Raw genomic sequence first — 21,150 nt, forward strand, 5'->3', positions numbered from 1 at the left:
GGATTGGTTTTAGTCCCTCTGTGACTCTAATCAAATGTATTTGCGCATAAAATTGTATTATGAATGAATATGGCAAAGCCTTGAGGTATTGTTGATTGATTTCAAATTCCAATGTTGGCTTTTGTACGGTTACTAGTACTAATTCAGTTTTAATTTATCGGAAACTTATTAAGGCTTAGATTGATGAAATAGATTACATTTACAAATTATTTATTATTAATTATTTTCTCTTTTTATTTCACTCCATATTAATCTGAAATTTAAAATAATTCAAAAATATTTTTTCATATAAACCTAATTTTTTTAGTTTTTTTTAATGATAATATTGTGCAATTCAAAAGTACATCATTTGTATTAAAATTCAAATGCATTTCGGCTGGTGTTTTTTGTTTGTTTGTTTGTTTTACCTATTTGGATTTTAGCCTAAAATGTTTGATTTCAAATTCCAATGTCAGCTCTTCTACACTTATTTAAACAAATTGGAAACTTATTAAGGCTTAGATAGAGGAAATAGATTAAATTTACAAATTATTAATTATTTTATCATTTTGTTTTACACAATTATCTGAAATTCAAAATAAATTAAAAAGCATTTTTTCATGTAACAGTTACACCTTTTTTATATTTCAGATTTAATGTAAAGATAATAATAACCTAAGTAATTTAGGTCACTTGTATCAAAGGCTGCCCATGTTTGTCATATGTCACATAACAGCAGCCACGTGCTGTTGGCCTGTTAAACCCGCCAGGTGGCGCTATTTCTCCAGATCTCCTGATAAAGTCCTGTCTGTCCCGAATATCTCAGTACTGTAAACTAATCCGCACTATTAGGGTGCATCGGCCGTTGCTGTGTGTTGACACATAAAGTGCGCTAGACTAGTTTGGGACGCTCCCAGAGTGGAAGTTAACATTGCGTATAAAGTAAGGGACGACAAACACTACTTTCTATTGGTCCTGCTGGTTTTGCTTTGGTCCAATCAGGGCTGCGTTTCCTATTATTTTGGGTTTGTACGTACAGTGTGATTTCTGCGTTATGCTCTGTGTATGTTGTAGTTTGTGGTGAAGGGAAGTAGCCGGGTGTATTAGTTAGCTATATTAGTTGTATTAGTAACTGAGTGTGTGGGGTTTCTGGGAGCTGTCTCGTGAGACAGTGAGGCACGTGCTATGTCTGGGCACGGGCACGGCGGCGGACACGGGCACGGCGGCGGCTGCTGTGAACACGAGCATGAGCCCGCAGAACGAGGCCTGGAGTACGGGCTGTACAGACGCATCGATATAGGGAAGCTGCAGTGCCTGAACGAGAGCCGAGACGGAGACGGGAAACTGGTGTTCAAGCCCTGGGATCAGCGCGCAGACCGGGAGAAGGTACTAATGTAATGGCAGTAAATCCAGACAGTAAAAATCCACCGCAGGATTGTGTTCCAGCTGTATGAGCTGCAGTTATTGCAGCTGAAGTGGATACTTTTGCAGTGGTGGCAAATCCAGATCCTATGTAAGCGCAGGTCATCCACAAGTTATAATTATGAGATGCTAAGTCATAACTATAAGATGCTAAGTAATGTTTGAGAGATGGTAAATCATAATTATGAGATGTTAGATGATAATTGAGATACTAAGTCAAAATAATAAGATAGTAAGTCATACGAGATACGAAGACGACATAATGAACTGGCAAGTCATAATTGAAATACTAAGACAACATAATGAGATGGTAAGTCATAATTATCAGATGCTAAGTCATTATGAGATGCTAAGTAATAATTATTAGATACTAAGTATTAATTATGAGATGGTAGGTAATAATTATGAGATGGTAAGTCATAATTATTAGACGTTAAGCAATAATTGTGAGATACTAAGTCAACATAGTGAGATGGTAAATAATAATTATGAGATAGTAAGTCAGGTCTAATTATGAGATACATAAGAAAATAACTAGATTACAAGTCACAATTATGAGCTGTTAAGTGACAGAAGATGCTAAGTCATAATTATGAGATTGCAAGTCATAATTAGGAGATGTTAAGTAATCATTATAAAATGCTAAGTCATAATTATAAGATTGTACGTCAATTATGAGATGCTAAGTAATATTTAAAAGATGGTAAGTCAGAATTATGAGATACAAAATCACACATAGACAAAGCTTTCTGGTTGCAAGTTGGGCTACTCACACAGTCCCCATGTGGATATGTTATCTGGGTACTAACTTGGATGCAGCAGAGCTGCCCATGACAGATGGTGTTAATGATGTATATTGAAATATCAGAGGTGTGTTCAAAAATCATATCTCTGGCATATATTTTCTGATGCAGTATATATTGGTAGTGAATTATAAGCAGATGTGTAACTTCTAAATGTAAAGAGTGTACTCTGTGTATGGAATGAGATTAATTGACTGCTTGTTATTGTTGTTTTTTTTTTTTCAGTTTGTGGAGAGTGACGCTGACGAGGAGCTTTTGTTCAATATCCCGTAAGACTGTCATCATTTTCTATCACATATGTGCTGCAATCTTGTGGGTCATGTCTACCACACGTGGACCTGACCATGTTCGTCTGCTTTTATTCTATTCTTCATGCTTTTTTATCTTTGTTGATCTGGCAGGTTTACCGGAAATGTGAAGCTAAAAGGGATTATTATTTCCGGGGAGGATGATGAGTCCCATCCAGCAGAAATGAGGCTGTAAGCATTATTTTCATTAAAAGTCCTACCTGCCTAGTGTATGTAAAAGGTCTGTCACAAGAACCATGTTTTTAAATAGTGAAATGATTGTGATAAGTGTTTGTATAAATGGTATGATATGTAAAGATAGCATAATTATTGCCAGCATTAGTGCGCTTTCTCAGATCTCTTTCACTGCACAGATACAAGAACATACCGCAGATGTCATTTGATGACACAAGCAGAGAGCCTGAGCAGGCATTTCGCCTCAACAGGGATCCACTAGCAGAACTTGAGTATCCAACTAAGTAAGTGTTCTGAATCTGAACATTGTTGTGTACATAATATTAGGGCAGGACTGATATGGGGAATTGTAGGTTGACATTCAATGGTTTACAAATGTATTTACAGCTGGTGCTGAAACATTAACAACACAAAACATAGAAATTGTAATGAACCTAAACAATATAAAAAGTACATTGTAAAATGCTCAGATATTATGGTGCAGACTTTGGCCAAATGTTTTGCTCTTAATGTAATGGAAAAGTACCCTCAAATCTCAAATTAAAATATCAGTCCAACCTTCAACACCTGTCATTTGATTTTCAAACATAAATATAAGCATGAGTATATTTTAACACTATATTATTTGTTATAATATAATTTTTTTATATGTTTTAGTGTTTACCCTTTTGTCAAAATGTATATTTTATTTATCTATTTATTTATTTGACAGGATTGCCCGCTTTTCCAACGTAAATCACTTGTCCATTCACATTTCTCGAAACTTTGGAGCAGATTCCACTCGTGTTTACTACATTGGACTACGGGGAGAGTACACTGAGGTATGGACAGGAGCATGTTGTATATTTCAGTCAAGCAATCAATGATTTGTTGTATCTGTGCTGTTCATCTTCTTTTATTATTGGCGTAACTGTGTTTAGCCTAAATTCAGAGAGGTTTGTATCTAGTTCATAATTTCACGAGGGACATCTTCACAAGGAGTTGGCATTATGGGAAATGGAATACAGACAATTAGACATACAGACAAGTTATTATTTTTTTAATAAAATAGATTAACTTCAGCCTTGTGATGTTTAATATACATTTTTTACTACCTTTTGCCTGTTTTCTAACTTCTCCTAAAATTGTCTAATTTTTCATTTGTTAATTTTCATTTGTCTGACTCTTTTTACCCTCACAGGCTCACAGACACGAGGTGACCATCTGTAACTACGAGGCAGCAGCAAATCCAGCAGATCATAAAGTGAAAACGATCACCCCACAAACACAATTTATATCATGACCCAAGATGCAAGACTGTGCCGTTAGATTGAAATGAATGTGTTTTGGGAACTGAGGTCTGTTTATGTAGACATGTTCCAAGGGAAATGTTGGTTTGTTTTACTTTTTGTGTGCAAATAAATGTTCAACGTTAAATACATTTTCTTAAACTTATTTTTAATATAAATGTAAAGCCGAACCAGTATCTTTGATTATGGAAAACATAGTTTTATTTAATACTTATTTTTTATATAAAACTTATTAGGTTATTAACCATTCAAAGATTATTTTATGATATATTCTTCTTTTGCTACATTATATTGAATTTAGCCATAAGAATTTAAGAATTAATTATTATCATTAACATTAGGGGGTTCACAATCGTAGAAAGTCAGGATCAGTTGTAACAGATTTGTTTAAATGCTTTACGATATTTATAGGAGTGGGTGATATATTTTTTTTAATAAAAGCAGTACAGCTCAGTGGTAGAATTATTACAATTCCATAAACAGAATACACTGGTGTTTTAGAGGGTTGTGGGTTCAGTACCCATGTTCAGCAGGCAGCCAATGTTGGGCGCATGAGCACGGCATTTAACCCTCATTGTTCCACTGGTGCCAAACTGCTGGCTGCCCACTGCTCTTCTTTTATTATTGGCTTAACTGTTGCAACATAAATACAGAAAGGAAGGGCTTTATAAACAATACTCCAGTAGAGTACAGATACAGCATTTTAGTATTTATGTACAGTAGTGAAGTAAAAATAATACTCCAGTAGATACAGATACAGCATTTTAGTACATATGTACAGTAGTAAAGTAAAATATTACTCCAGTAGAGTACACACATACAGGATTTTATTACTTATGTAAAGTAGTGAAGAAAAAATAATACTCCAGTAGAGTACAGATACAGCATTTTCGTACTTAGTACAGTAGTGAAGTAAAAATAATATTCCAGTGGAGTACAGATACATCATTTTAGTGCTTAAGTACAGTAACATATACAGCATTTTAGCACTGAAATACAGTAGTAAAGTGAAAACAATGCTGCAATTAATACAGATAGGGCATTTTAGTGCTTATGTTCAGGAGTGAAGGAAAAACAATACTCCAGTAGACACATATACAGTATTTTAGTACTTTAGTAGAAATCATTAGAGTTGTTGGAGAGGGTGGGCTGGCGATGGCGTCACGCCGCCCACTACCCGCCCCTCTCCGGCAGAAAGCAGCGGAAGTTCCGTTGTGACCTGCGAGAGCGAGCGGTGAGTGTATGAATCTGTAGCGGCGGGCCTGTTTTATCGTTTTTTTTCTCCCTTTTATTGTTGAGAAACAGGAGCTGCTGGCCTGTGTAGAGCCGAGTTTTGAATAAGGAGGCACTTGTTGTGTGGGGGGTGACAGCACAGGGCCCGGGCTGAGGGTGTGAGGGAGCTGGGTAAGGTTAGGTGGCTAATGCAGCAGCGGAGGTAGAGCTACAGCAAGAGAGGGGAGCGGGGTTTAGCCAGACAATACCCAGCACTAAAGCTCAGTACAGGAGAGCAGCGGCTCTCAATGTGGGGATATGCAGGGCGGGATTAGGCACGCTGTTTGCGGGGATAAACAGGCGCATTCAAAAGCTGAAACAATCCCCCGGGCTTGCTTATTTATCATCCTGAATTCCACTAGCCGGCTAAACTGAGCTAAGCTGCTCTGCTCCCTCCCTCCCCCACTATTGTTGTGCCATGTCCGCCCCCTCTAGTCACCTCTCAGTGTGAATATTAGCTAACCCAGACGCTAAATGAAGAGTAAGCTTCAAGCCCACGAAACAGAGATCCGCCGATTCTCCTGTGAAGCTCCGGTGAGGAACAGAAGTAGCTTAATGCGTTGTAAACTAATGTAGTTAGCTGCTAGCTTGGTTAGCTAAGCTAGCTCTGTAGCTGGTGCGCATGCTCTGTACGCTTAGCTCAGCTACACCGACTGGCTGTAAGGGAAACAGGCTGTTCTGTGAATTGTTCTGCTGCGGGCAGAATCAGCCATTAGCTTGTGGGGGTGTTTTTTGTCCTGTTTTTCTTTCTCTTTTTTGCTCTGAACTAGTGAACTTACTACCTCATTGACGTTAAATTAAACCCTGTGTGATTGGCTCTGTCTGTGGGGCGGGCAGGTGTTTAGATCAGAGCCGCGGATCCTTTCATTTACACGACGGCCCACCGGCGTATTGTGGTGTCGCCTGTTGTTTTTATAATCTGCAACTAATGATTATTTTGGTTATGAACTAATCTTAATTATCTTGTCGAACAGTGAACGGTTATTTCTCCCAAACGTTGTCCTCTAAAACAAAATAAACAACCAAACATGGGATTTAAAAGGAATCTAAATATCCATATGTTATTTAAACGTGAAAAGTACTTATATTTAGTGAGTAAAAAGTAATCTGTTGTGTTAAGGCACTTTTGGAGACACAAACCAAGTTCAGTGTAAAATGTATGAGTGAGCCCATTGCCCACCTTACCCATCATTGCCTTTCTATCCTCAGCACTTTGTGTAGTGCAGTACTGTTAGAGATTAATGATTAGACGAATGAATTTTGTAGTGGCAAGCAGTTTACACTTTATAACTTTGTTTTTACTATCAATAATATCATGCCTATAGATCGATAAAGCCATTCTGATTAGTCAAATTCACAGGAACACATATATTTAATGTCACGTTATTTGTAATCTATTGAGCTACATGGATTTTAACTCTCTGTAATGTACATTTATATTTTTAGTATTTAATAACTACTGTTACAAATATCTATAAGTATCTGTAACTACCTTCTTGTAAATAAAAATTAGCACCAAACACTGTGATTCTTCTTAGTAAAAAGTCGAGGTCTGTATTATCCGTAATAGTTGCGATATCTCCAATGTAAGTTGAACTAGTTTTATGTATCTGCAGTTTGAGTTATTAGGATGATTGTAAACAATACATTTTTTACTAGTTAGAATTACATTGTAGATATCTGGAATAAGAGTTTCTGCCTGTAGACAAAAGTATTTATAAGATATCTGTAGACAAAGTATTTAATAGTTAAAATGTAATAAAAAAATATATATTATATAAAAGTTTAATTAAAAAAAAAAAGTAAAATCTAAGGTAAGATTTGTGTTGCCTGTTTCATTTTAAGCTAAAAAGGCTTGGCATACCTGTGTCCTGTAGACTGTAATGGAAGTCAAGTGAAAACTCGTGATAACGCTGAAGCCGCACACAGACATGTTTGTGTTGCTATCTAAAAGCCATTGAAGTTTTGGTGTCCGCCATTCTTCATTCATCTGTTGCAGGAAAGGCTTTAAGGCCTTGAATTAAGGAAGATTTAACACGCATGCTTCCCATTTAAGCCATTAAAACACTTGCAATTTAAACTGGGAATGTATTTGCTTCTGCAATTGCTTAGCTAACACACACATTTCATCACGGAAACCACATTAGCTTTCAGTTCCCGATGACTGACAGTGTGTCATTAGATTAATAGGTAAGCTGTGCTGGCGTAAATGGCTTAAAGTCATAGCAGTCTACATATTAACTGTTTCAATCCTGTAAAGACCTAGATTTAATAGTGGGACACAATTCTCATTGGTCACCTTTGCAGTTTACACATTAACCATTTTCTCTTTGGCCTTTACTTATGTCTAGATGTGCTTACTACTGGGCTACCATAAAAAGTTATGGTGGCATCAGTTCTTTAGCAAGCTCTAGTAATGAGTAGACATAGTTAATTAATAGCAGAAATGCATGGAATTGCAGGTCATACATAGTTCAAGCTTGCTGCTGTACATGATTGTGTAGACTGCATTGTGACCCTTCTTTTTCCTGTTTAAAGCACCCCCTTACATTGTATGTGTGGCAACAACATGTCTGCGCCGCTGCTCGCCGAGGCCGTGACGGTATCTGGGACGGAGAAAGAGACCGCTGCGGTGAGAGACTGAAAGAAAGCACACGCACAGTACCATGTGATGCTATGGTTAAATGACCGTTTGATATGACTGGTTAAATTGGTGGAGAATATTTTGTCAGCCTTTATCCATTGTTTCCATTGTATTTTTTCACCCACTGTATGGGCAAATCACAGAAAAAAGTACTTTAGTTAAATATATGTTTGTTTCTGTGTCTGTAATTGCAGTACAGAACTGTTGTTTTCTATTCAGCACAGTTTTCCATAATCTTCTATTCAGCATGTAGATGTATTATAATGCTTGAGACAAGGCAAACTGACAAGAAAGCACCCACTTATATAACGTGGAGATTTCACAGGTTTTTTATCTTTTGTTGGTCTTTTACAGGTCATCTTTCTCCATGGTCTGGGTGACTCGGGGTAAGTACAATTATTGTTAAGGAGTAGGGCTGGATGGCCAACATTTATATTGCAGTATATTTCTTAAGTTTAGTCGATACAACACAATTCAAAGGTTTATATAAGCAACATTAAAGCCACATAACAACTGCCAAGAATACATACACAACTACAAATTAAAGTAAAAATTAACCTGCCAGTCAGTAACAGTTAATAATATATAGTGAAATATCAAAAATGTGCACAATTATTTAAGCCTTTTTTTATGTATTGCTATCTAGTAATTTTTTTGCTCTATATAGGAACAGTAAAATGCTACTGAGAGTAATTCAAGGCGAGTTTAGTCGTAAAGTAGTTAAAACAGGTTTTTACATTAGGCTGTACCTTGTAAATTGAATTTCCATTTAAAATTTGATTGTCTGGATGTTTCCAGTTTCTCTAATACTTTGTGTTGCTTCTTTGTTCAGACATGGCTGGGCAGATACCATGACATCTATTAGGCTGCCATACGTTAAGTACATCTGCCCAAATGCGTAAGTATCTGAATTGATAATTACATTAATAACTTGGTTGGTTTGGTTGATTAATTCATTAAGTAATTTATGTAATTCATTTGCTTATGCCTGCAGACCTAGAATCCCTGTAACACTTAATATGAAGATGACCATGCCCTCGTGGTAAGACCTTCTGAATAAGATTTACAAAATTAATAGGTTAATGAAAAGGTATTTCATCATATATATTGATTTGTGAGAAGTAAAAGTTGCTGTTTTTTTTAAGGTTTGATCTGATGGGCCTCAGCCCAGAATCTCCTGAGGATGAGGCTGGAATTAAGAGAGCAGCAGAGAACAGTAAGCAAAAGCGAAATTTTGTGTAAGGGGTCTAAATTAGAGCAGGAGAAGGTTGAAACAAATTGAAAAAAAATAATTGTTATCTTTAAATAATGCTGGTCTTTTGATTTATAATGTCTTGTGTTTATCCACATAGTTATTTTAATACAGCTTTATGCATACTGATATTTGGTCTGTATTCTGTTAAATTACTCACTTTTTGCTTCTTCTACAGTCAAGGCCCTCATTGACCATGAGACAAAAAATGGGATCCCTCCTAATCGTGTCCTTCTGGGCGGGTTCTCTCAGGTAAGATACTGTACTTTTCAGTAGTGCTGCAAGATATTGGGGGGGAAGTGACAATGCAATGTTTTGTTTTTAGCGCTATGTATACAGTACCAGTCAGAAGTTTGAACACACCTTCTTACAGTGCAATTTATTTTTAATATTGAAGATTAATATTAAAGACAGAAAAAATAGGCACATATGGAATTACTTAATAAACAACAAAAGATTTGTCCTCACAATCCCCTAACCTAAACCCAACTGAGATGGTTGATTTGGGATGAGCTGGAGCTCAGTGTGAAGGAAAAGCAGCAACTGTTGTTCAGCACCTCCTGGAACATCTTCAAGACACATGAGAACTATTCCAGGCGACTCTCCCTCATGAAGACAGTGAGATTAAAATACCAAGAGTGTGCAGATCTGTTCTCAAAGATAAAAGTGCTACTTAGAAGAATCTAAAGAATCCTGTATATCTTTAATATCTTTAGTATTAAATGTACAATGTAAAACATAATAAAAAGGAAACACTTTAAATGAGGTGTGTCCAAACTTTTGTTTGGTACTGTTTCTGTTGAATTCAATGATCAAGCATCATGAAATTAATAATGCACTTCCTGTACCCAGGATTACCCTGGAGTAAAATAAATGATATTGGGCAGATATAATCTGCCTCTGTTCTGATATGAAAATTGAGAACAGTATGAATTTTTTCTTTTGTATCAAACAGCAAATATGTTGTAGGATGAGGTGTATGATATAACTTGACATTGCACATCCTTCGATAAGATTATTGCACATGCACACATTGTGATATTGATGCTGAAATGATGGATTGTGCAGCCCGACTTTTCAGTACTTTTATACCGTGAGAATTTGGAAGATGAAAATGTACATGGTGGCTCTGGGCAAATTACAAAATTTTATTATATTATAAGGGATCCGTTATTGTGACACACAGTGTTCTTTTGTTATCTTGGATTTCATCAGTAATACTGATCAATTGGATATTTAATTACAATTGGATAATTAATTGGATGAAGTGGAGCACATTTTAAATAAAACCATTGTACTAATTAAGAAGAGTGCATGTGGTCTGTGTGTCAAAATATTGTTTCACTTTTTTTGATATATTATTTTTACCATAATGCCCACCCCTGGGTGGTAGTCATCATTGTCTAAGCTTTGATGTTATTAAAAAAGTGATTATATTCTGAGTTATTTGTATATCTTTGCTAATGTTAGATATCATTGGTTATATAACTAATTGTTTGTGTCTGCTCTTCAGGGTGGAGCGCTATCCCTCTACACTGCTCTTACCAGTCAGCAGCAGCTAGCGGGTGTGGTTGCTTTAAGCTGTTGGTTACCGCTTCACAAGACCTTCCCACAGGTGTGTGCGCACGTGTGTGTCTTTTAATCTTCTGAGACATGAATCTGATCAGATTAAAAACAAACGGTCAGCAATAACAAACCTGATCTAGGCTTTGCAGTCAGCTGCCTAATGCCTGTGTTTCGTCAGGCAGCCAAAACCATGTTTACTGTCTGTTCAGTGTGTGATCTGTTTTTAAAGATCTAAACAGTGATCCTAAAATATTTAACCAGCTTGGTCATGGAGAGAAAATCTAATGTACAGCCTTCATATTCGCTTATAATATAGCCCATGTGACACATCATGTGTATGAGCTTATGCTTTGCTGCTCCACTAGGCAGCAAGTGGCAGCGCGAACAAGGATATACCCATTCTTCAGTGTCACGGAGAAATGGATCCCATGATTCCAGTGCAGTTTGGGGCCATGACAGCTGAGAAGCTTAAGACCATAGTGAACCCACAGAAAATCACCTTCCGCACCTACCCAGGCCTCATGCACAGCTCCTGCCCCCAGGTGAGTTGTGTGCACATTGTCCACAAATCTTTCACTGTAAAGAACTTGTCATAAGTTCTTGGTGGTTTTTGGATAGTACACAGCAAGTGCACTTCATGTTTTGCTTTCTAGGCATAATAAAGTAAATAATATTGGTGTATTCAATCATAATGGGGTAAAGTATTTAAATTCTACTCATAATAATGTGCTAAAATTTCAGTCATAAAGTATTTACATTTTAGTTATAAGGGAGTAAGGTATTTAAATTTAAACTGCTTGCATCACATTTAGGTTTCAATCATGAAGTAAATTAATCAAGTTTTAATTGTATTTGAGTATATATAAATTGTTAAAATTATAGCCATAATACAGTGAAATGATCCAGTACAGAAAAATTGTATGTGCTTATGCCCGGATAAGACTACATGATTTTACCCCAATTTTGACCCGATTTTGTAGGCGCCGACAAACTGTGTGCGTCGGATCCGAATTTCAGTGTCGCGAGCAACAAAGGTCCATGTAGTGTGACACAGTCAAAGAGCAGTAATTTGACGCGAGCTTTGCCGTCGGATGGTCTGACAGAAAGACTAACATGTTAGATTTTTTTGTATTTTATCGCCTAGTTTGACATGCTCCGCGACGTGCTCCCTGACTCTGACCAATATGAAGACAGAGCTTTCTGTGGCGCACAGATGTAAACATGGAAAAAGAAAGCGGCACAGTGCTTCTGCAATTCGCTGGACCAGAGAAACAGAAGAATAATCTAAAAATCATCTAATAATCTACTTCATCCATTAAATATTCTCTTTACAGGCACTGAAACCTAAGTAGCTACATCTTTACCATACCTTAAGTTCTCTCTGGAGTACAAAAAACAAGTAATGTACATTTTGGTCACCCAGGAATGGCTTTTCCCTCTTTGCTTCTCCCCCTGCGATGACCTATAAACTCACACGAGGACGCGGATGATGATTGGTCGGTGACTAACGGGGTCGCCAGTCCCCCGAGAACGACACAAAACGAAGATAACTGCTTAATCTGATTTAGTGAACCACGAGAGGGTCAAAAATGTTGTGTAGTCTGAGTTTGGGATTAATTGTACTGTTTAATATACTGTATGTCTGCTTCTGTTGACATTGAGTTGACATTTATACTGCCCCTGCAGGAGATGTCTGCTGTGAAGGACTTCATTGAGAAGCAGTTGCCCCGAATCTGACCTCACTGTGACCCTTAGACACCGACCTCTCACCTCTGACCCGCCATTCTCCCACAGGAAACAGCCATGAGCATCCCCTACCACACACACACACACACACAAACAAACACAGAGGCATGAGCATCCGTCTGTACATACTGTGAAGACACGACGCGTTCGTACATTGGTGTCTCATGCCTTTGTACCTTCATACACAGATCATGGACAGTCATTTGAGGTTCTGTGTCATTGTGCATTTTACAGTGTTCAGTGTACACAAGCATACGCTCAATATGCACCCAGTTTAACCCAACAACATTTGGGAGAATCACTGATTTTTCACTATACATTCCCATTAACGTTGGAATCTTAAAGCATTTCTCTGCACCTTTTTAAGGCTCTCTCTCTCTTGCTCTCTTTCTTGCTTTCTTTTACTCTTACTTTCTACTCTTCTCTGTGTGAGAAGCGGTGCGGGCATCACTCTGCTATGCTGCCCGTAAGAACACCGCTTGAACTTCCCAGCACTGCCTGCTGCACCCAGGCTGCTGAAGAGCACAGCTCTGACAGGCCTGCGGTGCTGAAGGTCCATCAGAGCCTGTAACTGGTGCCGTCTGGAGTGACTCATGCAATACTGCTCTGCATGCTGCTGCTCTCACAGTCCATGGTTGCAGGGAAAAGAGGAGGGGGAGCACCATGCTGCCTCCAGGCCTCTCACGGGTGCTCCTGCTTATGCTGAAATATTTTGGACTAGATACAAATGAAATAAAGGCAAAAAACCTCTGAAATAAATCAATTGAATAAACCATGTTAATTGTTCTTTCACCATGCTTTTTTCTTCAAAACTAGTACTTGTATTTTAATATTGTATACTCAAGGAAACTCATTTGGGTAGAAAGATTGCTTACAGTTGTGCCATGTATTTACTATGAGCTTGAGCTAATTACTTAAGTTGGTTTACAGATGCAGTAGTGTATAGCATAAAAATAATATTAAACCATTTTATAACTTATAAGTATATGTTTATGAAAATCTTAATAATGCTGACTTTTGAATTTTTTAAATATTACAGTTTTTAATATTAAAAGAAATCAGTGTGCATCACTCCAGACGGCATCACTTCAGAACCCTGTGTCTCAGTAAATCTCTCACATGCAGACACTACATTCACTTACACTCCACCACCAATGAAATTAATGCATTAAAGCCACAGTCAGAGATTTCTGTAGCAAAAACAAATCATTCAGAATTTCTGTATGTGGTTCTTCCAGGCTGGTGATTAATGGGTTCAGGTATCAGCTCTGTAGAAGCTGTAGAATGGCAGCATTAGTCCAGCATTTGTTCTACCAGAAATCTCCACTTGTGGCTTTAAAGGTTGTTTGTTTTTTTGTGAGGGCTTTAGGGTGTCTTTCATTTTAATTTGTTTTCTATTTGCATTAATATCTCCTTACTGCAGGTTTTAAAAGGTGAAAGGTCAGGTTTATGGGGTTAAGTAGCATTGCTAATGCAACACCTACTGTATGTGTTTGCGCCTCTAAAACTAAAAACAAATAAAGAACACTTTAAATAAATGAAACTAGCAAAATCCATGACTAACTATATTAATTGGGAAAGTAAGGACTTGGTTTACAAACTTGTTCGGAGTTGCTTTGGTCATTTTAAATGGTTTAAACGAAACATTAAATTCTAAACAGATTGTTGTTTGCGAAGTCATGAATGTTATTTCTTCTCACTTTCCTTAAAGATGCTTCTCACTGCGTTTTCTCAGTATTACTTTATTGTATGGCCTTTCTCCCAAAGTTTTGTCTCCTTGGCTACAGCAGCTAATGTGCTGGCATATCTCCCCCCGCACCTTTCTTTCTTCTCTTTTTTTTAAATTAATCTATATTAGTTAATTTAATTGGTTAGTTGCAGGCATGTGTGTAACATGTCTCAAGGCCTGAATGTTGTGTGAATTTGGGGTATGCTGGGCTGTGGTTGCCGAACAGAAACTGGTTAAAACTCTGGGTGTAACAGTGAACTTTACCAAGTGTGTCCTCTTGAGTTGTATTTTGTCATTGGTTGCTGTTTTATCATTTGTGTTCTTTAAAAAAATGATTGTGTTCTGTCATATATGTCTGTTTATTTGATTGAGTGTGCTGAGGGACAGTTAGTTCTTCAAGATTTTTCCCAAGACACCTAAAGTATATGTGGAATAAATAATGCAAATCGCAGCAATACAAGAGTCTTGCAGTGTTTTTGTTCACTTTTTACTTTTTACTGCAATGAGGTACACCATTTTATTTTTTAACATTGTTCTGGCAAGTGGTACACTGTAGCCTGAGTCAAGCAGCATTAATTCAATCTAATTATTGTTTGTTTAGACAAAGATGATGGTTTGCTCTGGTTTGCCATTAGAGAGGATATAAGCACTGCATGGGCCCTGAACGTTTTACATTCTGTTACTAATTTATACCCCATCAGTCGACTGAAAAACAACCACTATAAGTTCACGTGTTCCTGCAGTGTCCTCTAGTGGCTATTTTATGGAAGACAGGGGATAGCCTTCTTTTCGGTTCCAAAATCATTTTTGACTGGGATTTTAAAAAATAATTTTACGTTATTATTTACTTCTACATTCCTCTCAGTAAGTGTTTTTTAAACCACGCCCTCTCTCCATTACTCTTTGGTCAAACGGCTTTCTCACTACAGCCTAAAATGCCTAAAAATAAATGTAAGTAAACAAAACTTTTACTTTTGTATTGTTTCATATATATTTGTGAAAGTATAAGTATTTGTTAAGTATTACTTGTGTATTAATATTTATGCATTAATACAACCCTCACACTGCACTCTAAAATTATCACTGTTTTAAGTGTTAAACTGATACTGTGAATTGTACAATTTTGGTAAAACTCACATTTTACTGCTAGTATAGAACAGTGAATGGAGCAATGTACTAATATTCATAGTTGCATAATTTTAGAGATAACTACCTTTAACTCTTACATACTGTCCTACAACTTTTAATAATTGTGATAAATAATATTTTTGTGTAATGCCTCTGATATATTGATATAATAGCATAATAAGACAATTATTCTCTTTTAGTTGGAATTAGGGCAAGGGTAAAAAAATCTCTATAATCTTCAAATACATGAGAGGTTGTTGATTGCGAGTTTTAGTTCTAATATAATAGTTCAAACTTCCTGCTTGTATTTCATTTAAGGAAAATTATAAAATATTATAACACTACCACATAAAATAGTTCTTTACAGGTTTCTGGCAGAAGCAAATGTCTATCTAAAAAAAGTTGCCAACAAAAAATTGTAAAACTCTTAAACACTTGAACTGCCTTTTGCTTTGATTGCAGCATGCATTGTTTTAATAAGCTTCTGCAGTGTCACAAAATTTATTTCAGTGTTGCATTCATTTTTCACCAAGATCTTGTATTGATGATTGTAGAGTCTGACCGCTGCGCAAAGCCTTCTCCAGCACATCCCAAACATTCACAATGAAGTTAAGGTCTGGACTCTGTGGTGAACAATCCATGTGTGGAAATGATGTTCTCATGCTCCCTGAACCACTCTTTCACAATTTTAGCCCGGTGAATCCTGACATTGTTATCTTAAAATATGCCCGTGTCATTAGGAAAGAAAAAAAATCCATTGATGGAATAACCTGGTCTATATTTAGTGTATTCAGGTAGCCCTGACCTTATTTTTTGAGCACATACTGTTGCTGAACCTAGACCTGACCAATTGCAGCATCATTTTTTTTGTTACCAGGCAGTGTATTATACAATAGGTCAGTCATGTGATTATCACCTATCACCAGTGACTGTCACCTACCCAAACCTAAACATACCCCTACCAAAACCCTACTCCAACCCTAAACTGTAATTCCTAAGCATAACCTTAACGATGGATAAATCAGTGATAAATAAAATTACTGATTATTTGGTGAAATAGTAATTACTATTACTGTTATTATTGGTGTAAAGCAGAATTTTATATTTTAATTCATAAGGTTTATAAAATATGCACTGTTATATGTGCTCAACTTGATGAACGCACTAAAATTAAAATGTGTCATAAAAATTTAGTTTTGTTGGAGGGAACATTTTGCTTGGATAGTTTAGTAGAGCAATCCAGTCAGGAGGCGGCAGTGTTAAACTTTTTGTAGTTTAATTTCCCTGAAACGCTAAAGAAGAAGCAAAAGAAAGAAGAGCAAAGCCACACACACTCTCTCTCTCTTTCTCCCTCTCTCTTTCTCTCTCTCACCCACCTACCTACCTTACCACAGCGTAGTGGAACACTCAGCATACAACACACTTAGCTAACCCAGCTAGCATGCCTGCTGTCTCAGAAGCATCTCTAGCATTTGGCTCGTAGAGAAATAACGATGGCGGTATAGCGTGTTAACAGGTTGGATGTTTTAATTAAGCCCTTTATTTTCTACTTTAACCAGCGAAGAGCTCTCTACTCGCTGTCCAGCCAAATCAATGAGGATGAGGTATGTTATGTATGTGGCTACGTTAGCTAAGCTAGCTTAGTTTAGCTAGCCTACCGGCTGCTGTATGTTATGTGTGGTGTTTTCCTGACTGTTTAGCTACAATACAGCTAGCTTAGCTTAGCCTGGAGACACCAGAAGACTATGGGCTTTTATGGTTTTGAGGTAGCTTGCTAGCTAATGTTAATAGTATGTGGTTTCTGCGTATTGGAATAGGATATTATTGTACTAAATGTCATTTTTTTAAATAGAGAATTGAGATTGAGCTTAGCTAGTTAGGTTAGCTAATTCTAGCTAAATTATTCTGCTCGGTTGGGTGGTGATAGAGTTTCTGATGTAAATAAATAACGGGTTAAGCAGCAGGTAAGTTGCTGTTTGTAAGAGAGAGAGCTCTGCTGCAGATAAACTAGCTAACACAGCTTAGTTACCTATCTAGCTAAGAGGTTTAACATCAATTAGCTATGGTTAGCTAGTTAACATCGATATTACTGATTTAATTTTATGTAAAGCCAACGTTAACCTTTACCGATCTAACAACAGGGGCATCTCCCTCCCAGTCTCCTCAGTTATTCATATATAACTCTGGGGAAAAAAAAAAAAGAGACCACTTAAAATGATCTGCTTGAAGGAGCAGTGTGTAAGACTGGTGGAGGAGAACATGCCACGATGCATGAAAACTGTGAACAAAACCAGGATTATTCCACCAAATATTGATTTCTGAACTCTTAAACTTTCTTTGCATTATTTGAGGTCTGAAAGCTCTGTTTTTTTTCGGCCATTTCTCATTTACTGCAAAAAAATGCTCTAAATGACATTTTTATTTGGAATTTGGGAGAAATGTTGTCCATGTCCATTTATAGAAAAAACAACAATGTTCATTTTACTTAAACATATACCCATAAATAGCAAAATCAGAGAAACTGATTCAGAAACTGAAGTGGTCTGTATTTATATATGATGAGTTGAGCAACGTTAAATCTTTATTTTACCAAGAAACAAAGAAGACTGACCAGCTTTTTTAGCCTAAAATGACAACAGACACAAGTCATTACTCATGTTTACATGAGAAATATGAATTACACTGAAATAAATTGGCTCTGTAATGCAGTTAGTTAGCTAACTACACATACTAGTTAAGTGTCAGCTCTGATTTCTATCCTATCAAGTTAGTCTAATCACCAAAACTGTAAGTAAATTACTGTAGTTATAACAGTTATAATTAGGGGTGGGCGATATGGCCCTAAAATAACATTACAATATTTCATGGAATTTTCACAATAACAATACTCTTGCCGATATGACAAAACACTGAATTATAAAAAATATTTCAAGAATACACAACTGCAACAAAATAAAAATGTAATGATTCAGAATGACATGATACTTATAATGCCCTTCAAGTATCTCCATATATCTAGGATTAAACTAAATTATACTGGACAAAGATAATCTGTCTGTAGTAGATATATAACAGGAAATGAGAAGTGTGAATTTATCTTTAGCTAAAAAAAAAAATTAGGTCCCTGTTGTGATAATTAGGTGTGTGTGTTATGGTTGATATTTCAGGATATAATATTGTTTATGATATTCAAAAATGTTGGTGATATTATTGTGTATAATAGCTATGGTTATACTGATTTACATGGAATTTTACTTTCTCTTACCCATAAATATGTCACCTTCATTTACAGATATCCGCATTTACTTAATAGTAAAAAAAGTCATTCTAGATATCCAGCTACACTGTAATTCTGACTAGTAAAAAGTCAAGGTCCCACATATAAATAATTTTCACTAGTACACATGTTATTTTAAGGAATTCCTCATTTTATTTTGACTGCTGGATGTGTTTATTTTTAAATCGCCATAATATAATTTTAGATATCCACAAGTAAAATGATAAAATAAATGATTATAGAAAAGAATATGTGAATTTCTATGTAAATCAATGGAAACATATGACTATAGTCAGAATTACATTAGGGATATGTAATTTCATCAATATTTCTAGTCAAAATTGCTTTATAGATCTAGATAGAATATATTGTTACTTTTATTACTTATTATTCTATAGCTGATATCTAAAGAGAGATTTGCTAATAAGTGAGTTTAGTTGGGTTGGTATTGCTGGTATGATTTTAGACCAAATGGCTTTCCATGGAAGACAGTTGGTAAAAGACTAGGGTATGTGTTTGTAAATCTGATAACTTGGGGAGTTTCTACAGTTATTACACATGTAGGTTAAACTGACATAAATAATTTGTGGGTTTAAACAGCTGGCAGACTAGATACAAACAGCTATTGTCTATTCTGGTTCTGATTTGTTTAAGATTGAAATGAGGGGTGTGTTCTATTAGTTTTGCAGGCAGGGCAGAGTATTAAGGATGCACAATGATCCCGAAATCATATTGGTAGCAGTAGACGGTTGTTTAAGAAATGGGTATGTTAATGTAAAATTACTGGACAGATTACTAGACTTAATTTATCATTTTAACTAATAAAAACTCATTTATTTTATTCTGTGAGGGCAAAGGTGAATGGTTGTTGCTTTAGTATGTTTTAATAAGATTTTTTTTTATGTTTGCTGCCCTATAAATGGCGAAGCTCTCTTTATATCCCAATATCAAATATTTGTCTTCTTTGTGTGCCACTTATTTGTATTGGGCACCCTATAATTGCAATGTAAAAAAATATGGAAGTTTTATACAGAATACTGACCACACAGATTTCTTTTATATTTTGGATCAGTTCTAGCCAATAGACAGCCCTACATTAAAATTTTTTTGTTTGTTTCTTCTTTTGTTCTTTTTTTTTATTGCTTCTTGTCTATGATGAGTGTGTGGGCTGTGCTGTTATAGTAGCTGTTTGGTTGTTGATTATCTGCCAGTGTATTTAGTGAATGTTGTGAAAGCTTATTACTGCTGAATGTAATGCCAGGAAGCAGCCTACAGCCGCTGGGTCATATCAGGTAAATCTATTAAAATAAACAGACAGTGCTTGTAGGCTTGTATAAACTGTAAAATGAGTGGCTTGGACGTGTGGGATAATTATTTATTTAGCTGTAATGACATGGTATGAGTAAAGGCTGTGGAAAAGAACAGTTTGTAGATTGATGTGAACTCACCCACCTGAAACGTGGCGTTTTACATTTCTGTTTAGATAAGCTAGATATTTACAGCAGGCCAACCTCGTTTTCTAACATAGTTTGTGATATGAAAAATGACTGTGTGAGAGGGCACAAGCATGGCAGACACAATGACCCAAAAATCAACCCAGAGGGTGTAGCTGGCCCCCACGCCGCCGCCGCGGCCCTGACGCTGCACCTGCTGCTGCTGCCGCCGCTCACTCTGTCTCCCACGGCCCTTTTAAGGAGATTTATTAGAGCAGAAAATGGCTTCTGCAGGACAAAAATATTTTCCCATATCAACCAGACTTTATGCACTTAGCTGTAGTGGTTGTGTTATAAAAGAGAGTCTGGGATTTCATAAATTATTTTGTACTGGCAGCTCTAGAGAAGAAAGATTCCAGGAAAATCCCTGGAATCTCATCTCTTGAATGAATGAAGGAAGGAAAGGTCAGGTTCAGACTTTTACCGGTGGATCAGAGACTGTTTAGACTGCCTTGATGAGAAATGAGTTAAGCCCTAGCTGGAAATACTTAAAAATAATTAGAGATGGCATGATACCTCATTTTCTTTCCTGTGCAGATACCAGTACTACATCATTACATTAAAGTGTGTGTCTGTCTGTGTGTGTCTGTCTGTGTGTGTCTGTCTGTGTGTGTCTGTGTGTGTGTGTCTGTCTGTGTGTGTGTCTGTCTGTGTGTGTGTCTGTCTGTGTGTGTGTCTGTCTGTGTGTGTGTCTGTCTGTGTGTGTGTCTGTCTGTGTGTGTCTGTCTGTGTGTGTCTGTCTGTGTGTGTGTCTGTCTGTGTGTCTGTGTATCTGTGTGTGTGTGTATCATGATGTGAAAAAGTATTTGCTCCTTGCAGATTTCCTTTGATTTTCAATTTTCGTCATACTAATTTAATCCTAGTCTGCCAAAGTAACGATGGTGGTGTTCTCTACTACTACTCTACTTCTTATCATGCAGTAGGGAAATCACACATGTACAATAGTCACACTGCAGGACATTAAGTGTCCTGTTAAGTGTCACGTATCATATATGTCATGCTAAAACTTGTTAGTACAAAAGAAACAGTTTCTGTTCACTGTTTATATGATATATCTAACAAAGGCAG

General features: G+C 36.6%; 4 protein-coding genes across 6 annotated transcripts in view; 3 read left to right on the top strand and 1 right to left on the bottom strand.

The window, feature by feature from the left end:
- The window catches only part of rad21b (RAD21 cohesin complex component b), a 634,821-nt gene that overhangs the window by 528,805 nt on the left and 84,866 nt on the right, over window positions 1-21,150 (bottom strand). The window lies entirely within an intron of this gene.
- On the top strand, window positions 809-4,106 carry pithd1 (PITH (C-terminal proteasome-interacting domain of thioredoxin-like) domain containing 1). Its single transcript, XM_007245719.4, has 6 exons — window positions 809-1,365; window positions 2,430-2,473; window positions 2,606-2,683; window positions 2,866-2,970; window positions 3,399-3,507; window positions 3,867-4,106. The coding sequence occupies exons 1-6, from the start codon at window positions 1,165-1,167 to the stop codon at window positions 3,966-3,968; spliced, it is 639 nt and encodes a 212-aa protein (XP_007245781.2). The 5' UTR covers window positions 809-1,164; the 3' UTR covers window positions 3,969-4,106.
- Window positions 5,103-13,247, top strand: lypla2 (lysophospholipase 2). 2 transcript variants are annotated; one of them, XM_015604908.3, is made up of 10 exons: window positions 5,103-5,209; window positions 7,786-7,879; window positions 8,246-8,277; window positions 8,724-8,789; window positions 8,886-8,933; window positions 9,037-9,107; window positions 9,322-9,395; window positions 10,657-10,758; window positions 11,075-11,251; window positions 12,396-13,247. In XM_015604908.3, exons 2-10 carry the CDS (start codon window positions 7,802-7,804, stop codon window positions 12,444-12,446), a joined length of 699 nt encoding a protein of 232 aa, XP_015460394.3. In that variant the 5' UTR covers window positions 5,103-5,209; window positions 7,786-7,801; the 3' UTR covers window positions 12,447-13,247. The 2 variants fall into 2 exon arrangements, with proteins under 2 accessions (XP_015460394.3, XP_007245780.3); XM_007245718.4 differs by lacking the exon at window positions 5,103-5,209 and adding an exon at window positions 5,272-5,781.
- Window positions 16,638-21,150, top strand: part of ankib1a (ankyrin repeat and IBR domain containing 1a) — a 29,429-nt gene continuing 24,916 nt past the window's right edge. The window contains exon 1 of one of the 2 annotated variants that reach the window (XM_007245722.4): window positions 16,638-16,916. The gene's annotated coding sequence lies outside the window, so the exon portion shown is untranslated. The remainder of the gene's footprint in view (window positions 16,917-21,150) is intronic. The other variant, XM_007245721.4, reaches the window with a different exon arrangement.

Source organism: Astyanax mexicanus, chromosome 3, assembly GCF_023375975.1.
Source record: "Astyanax mexicanus isolate ESR-SI-001 chromosome 3, AstMex3_surface, whole genome shotgun sequence".
NCBI classification, from domain to species: Eukaryota; Metazoa; Chordata; class Actinopteri; order Characiformes; family Acestrorhamphidae; genus Astyanax; species Astyanax mexicanus.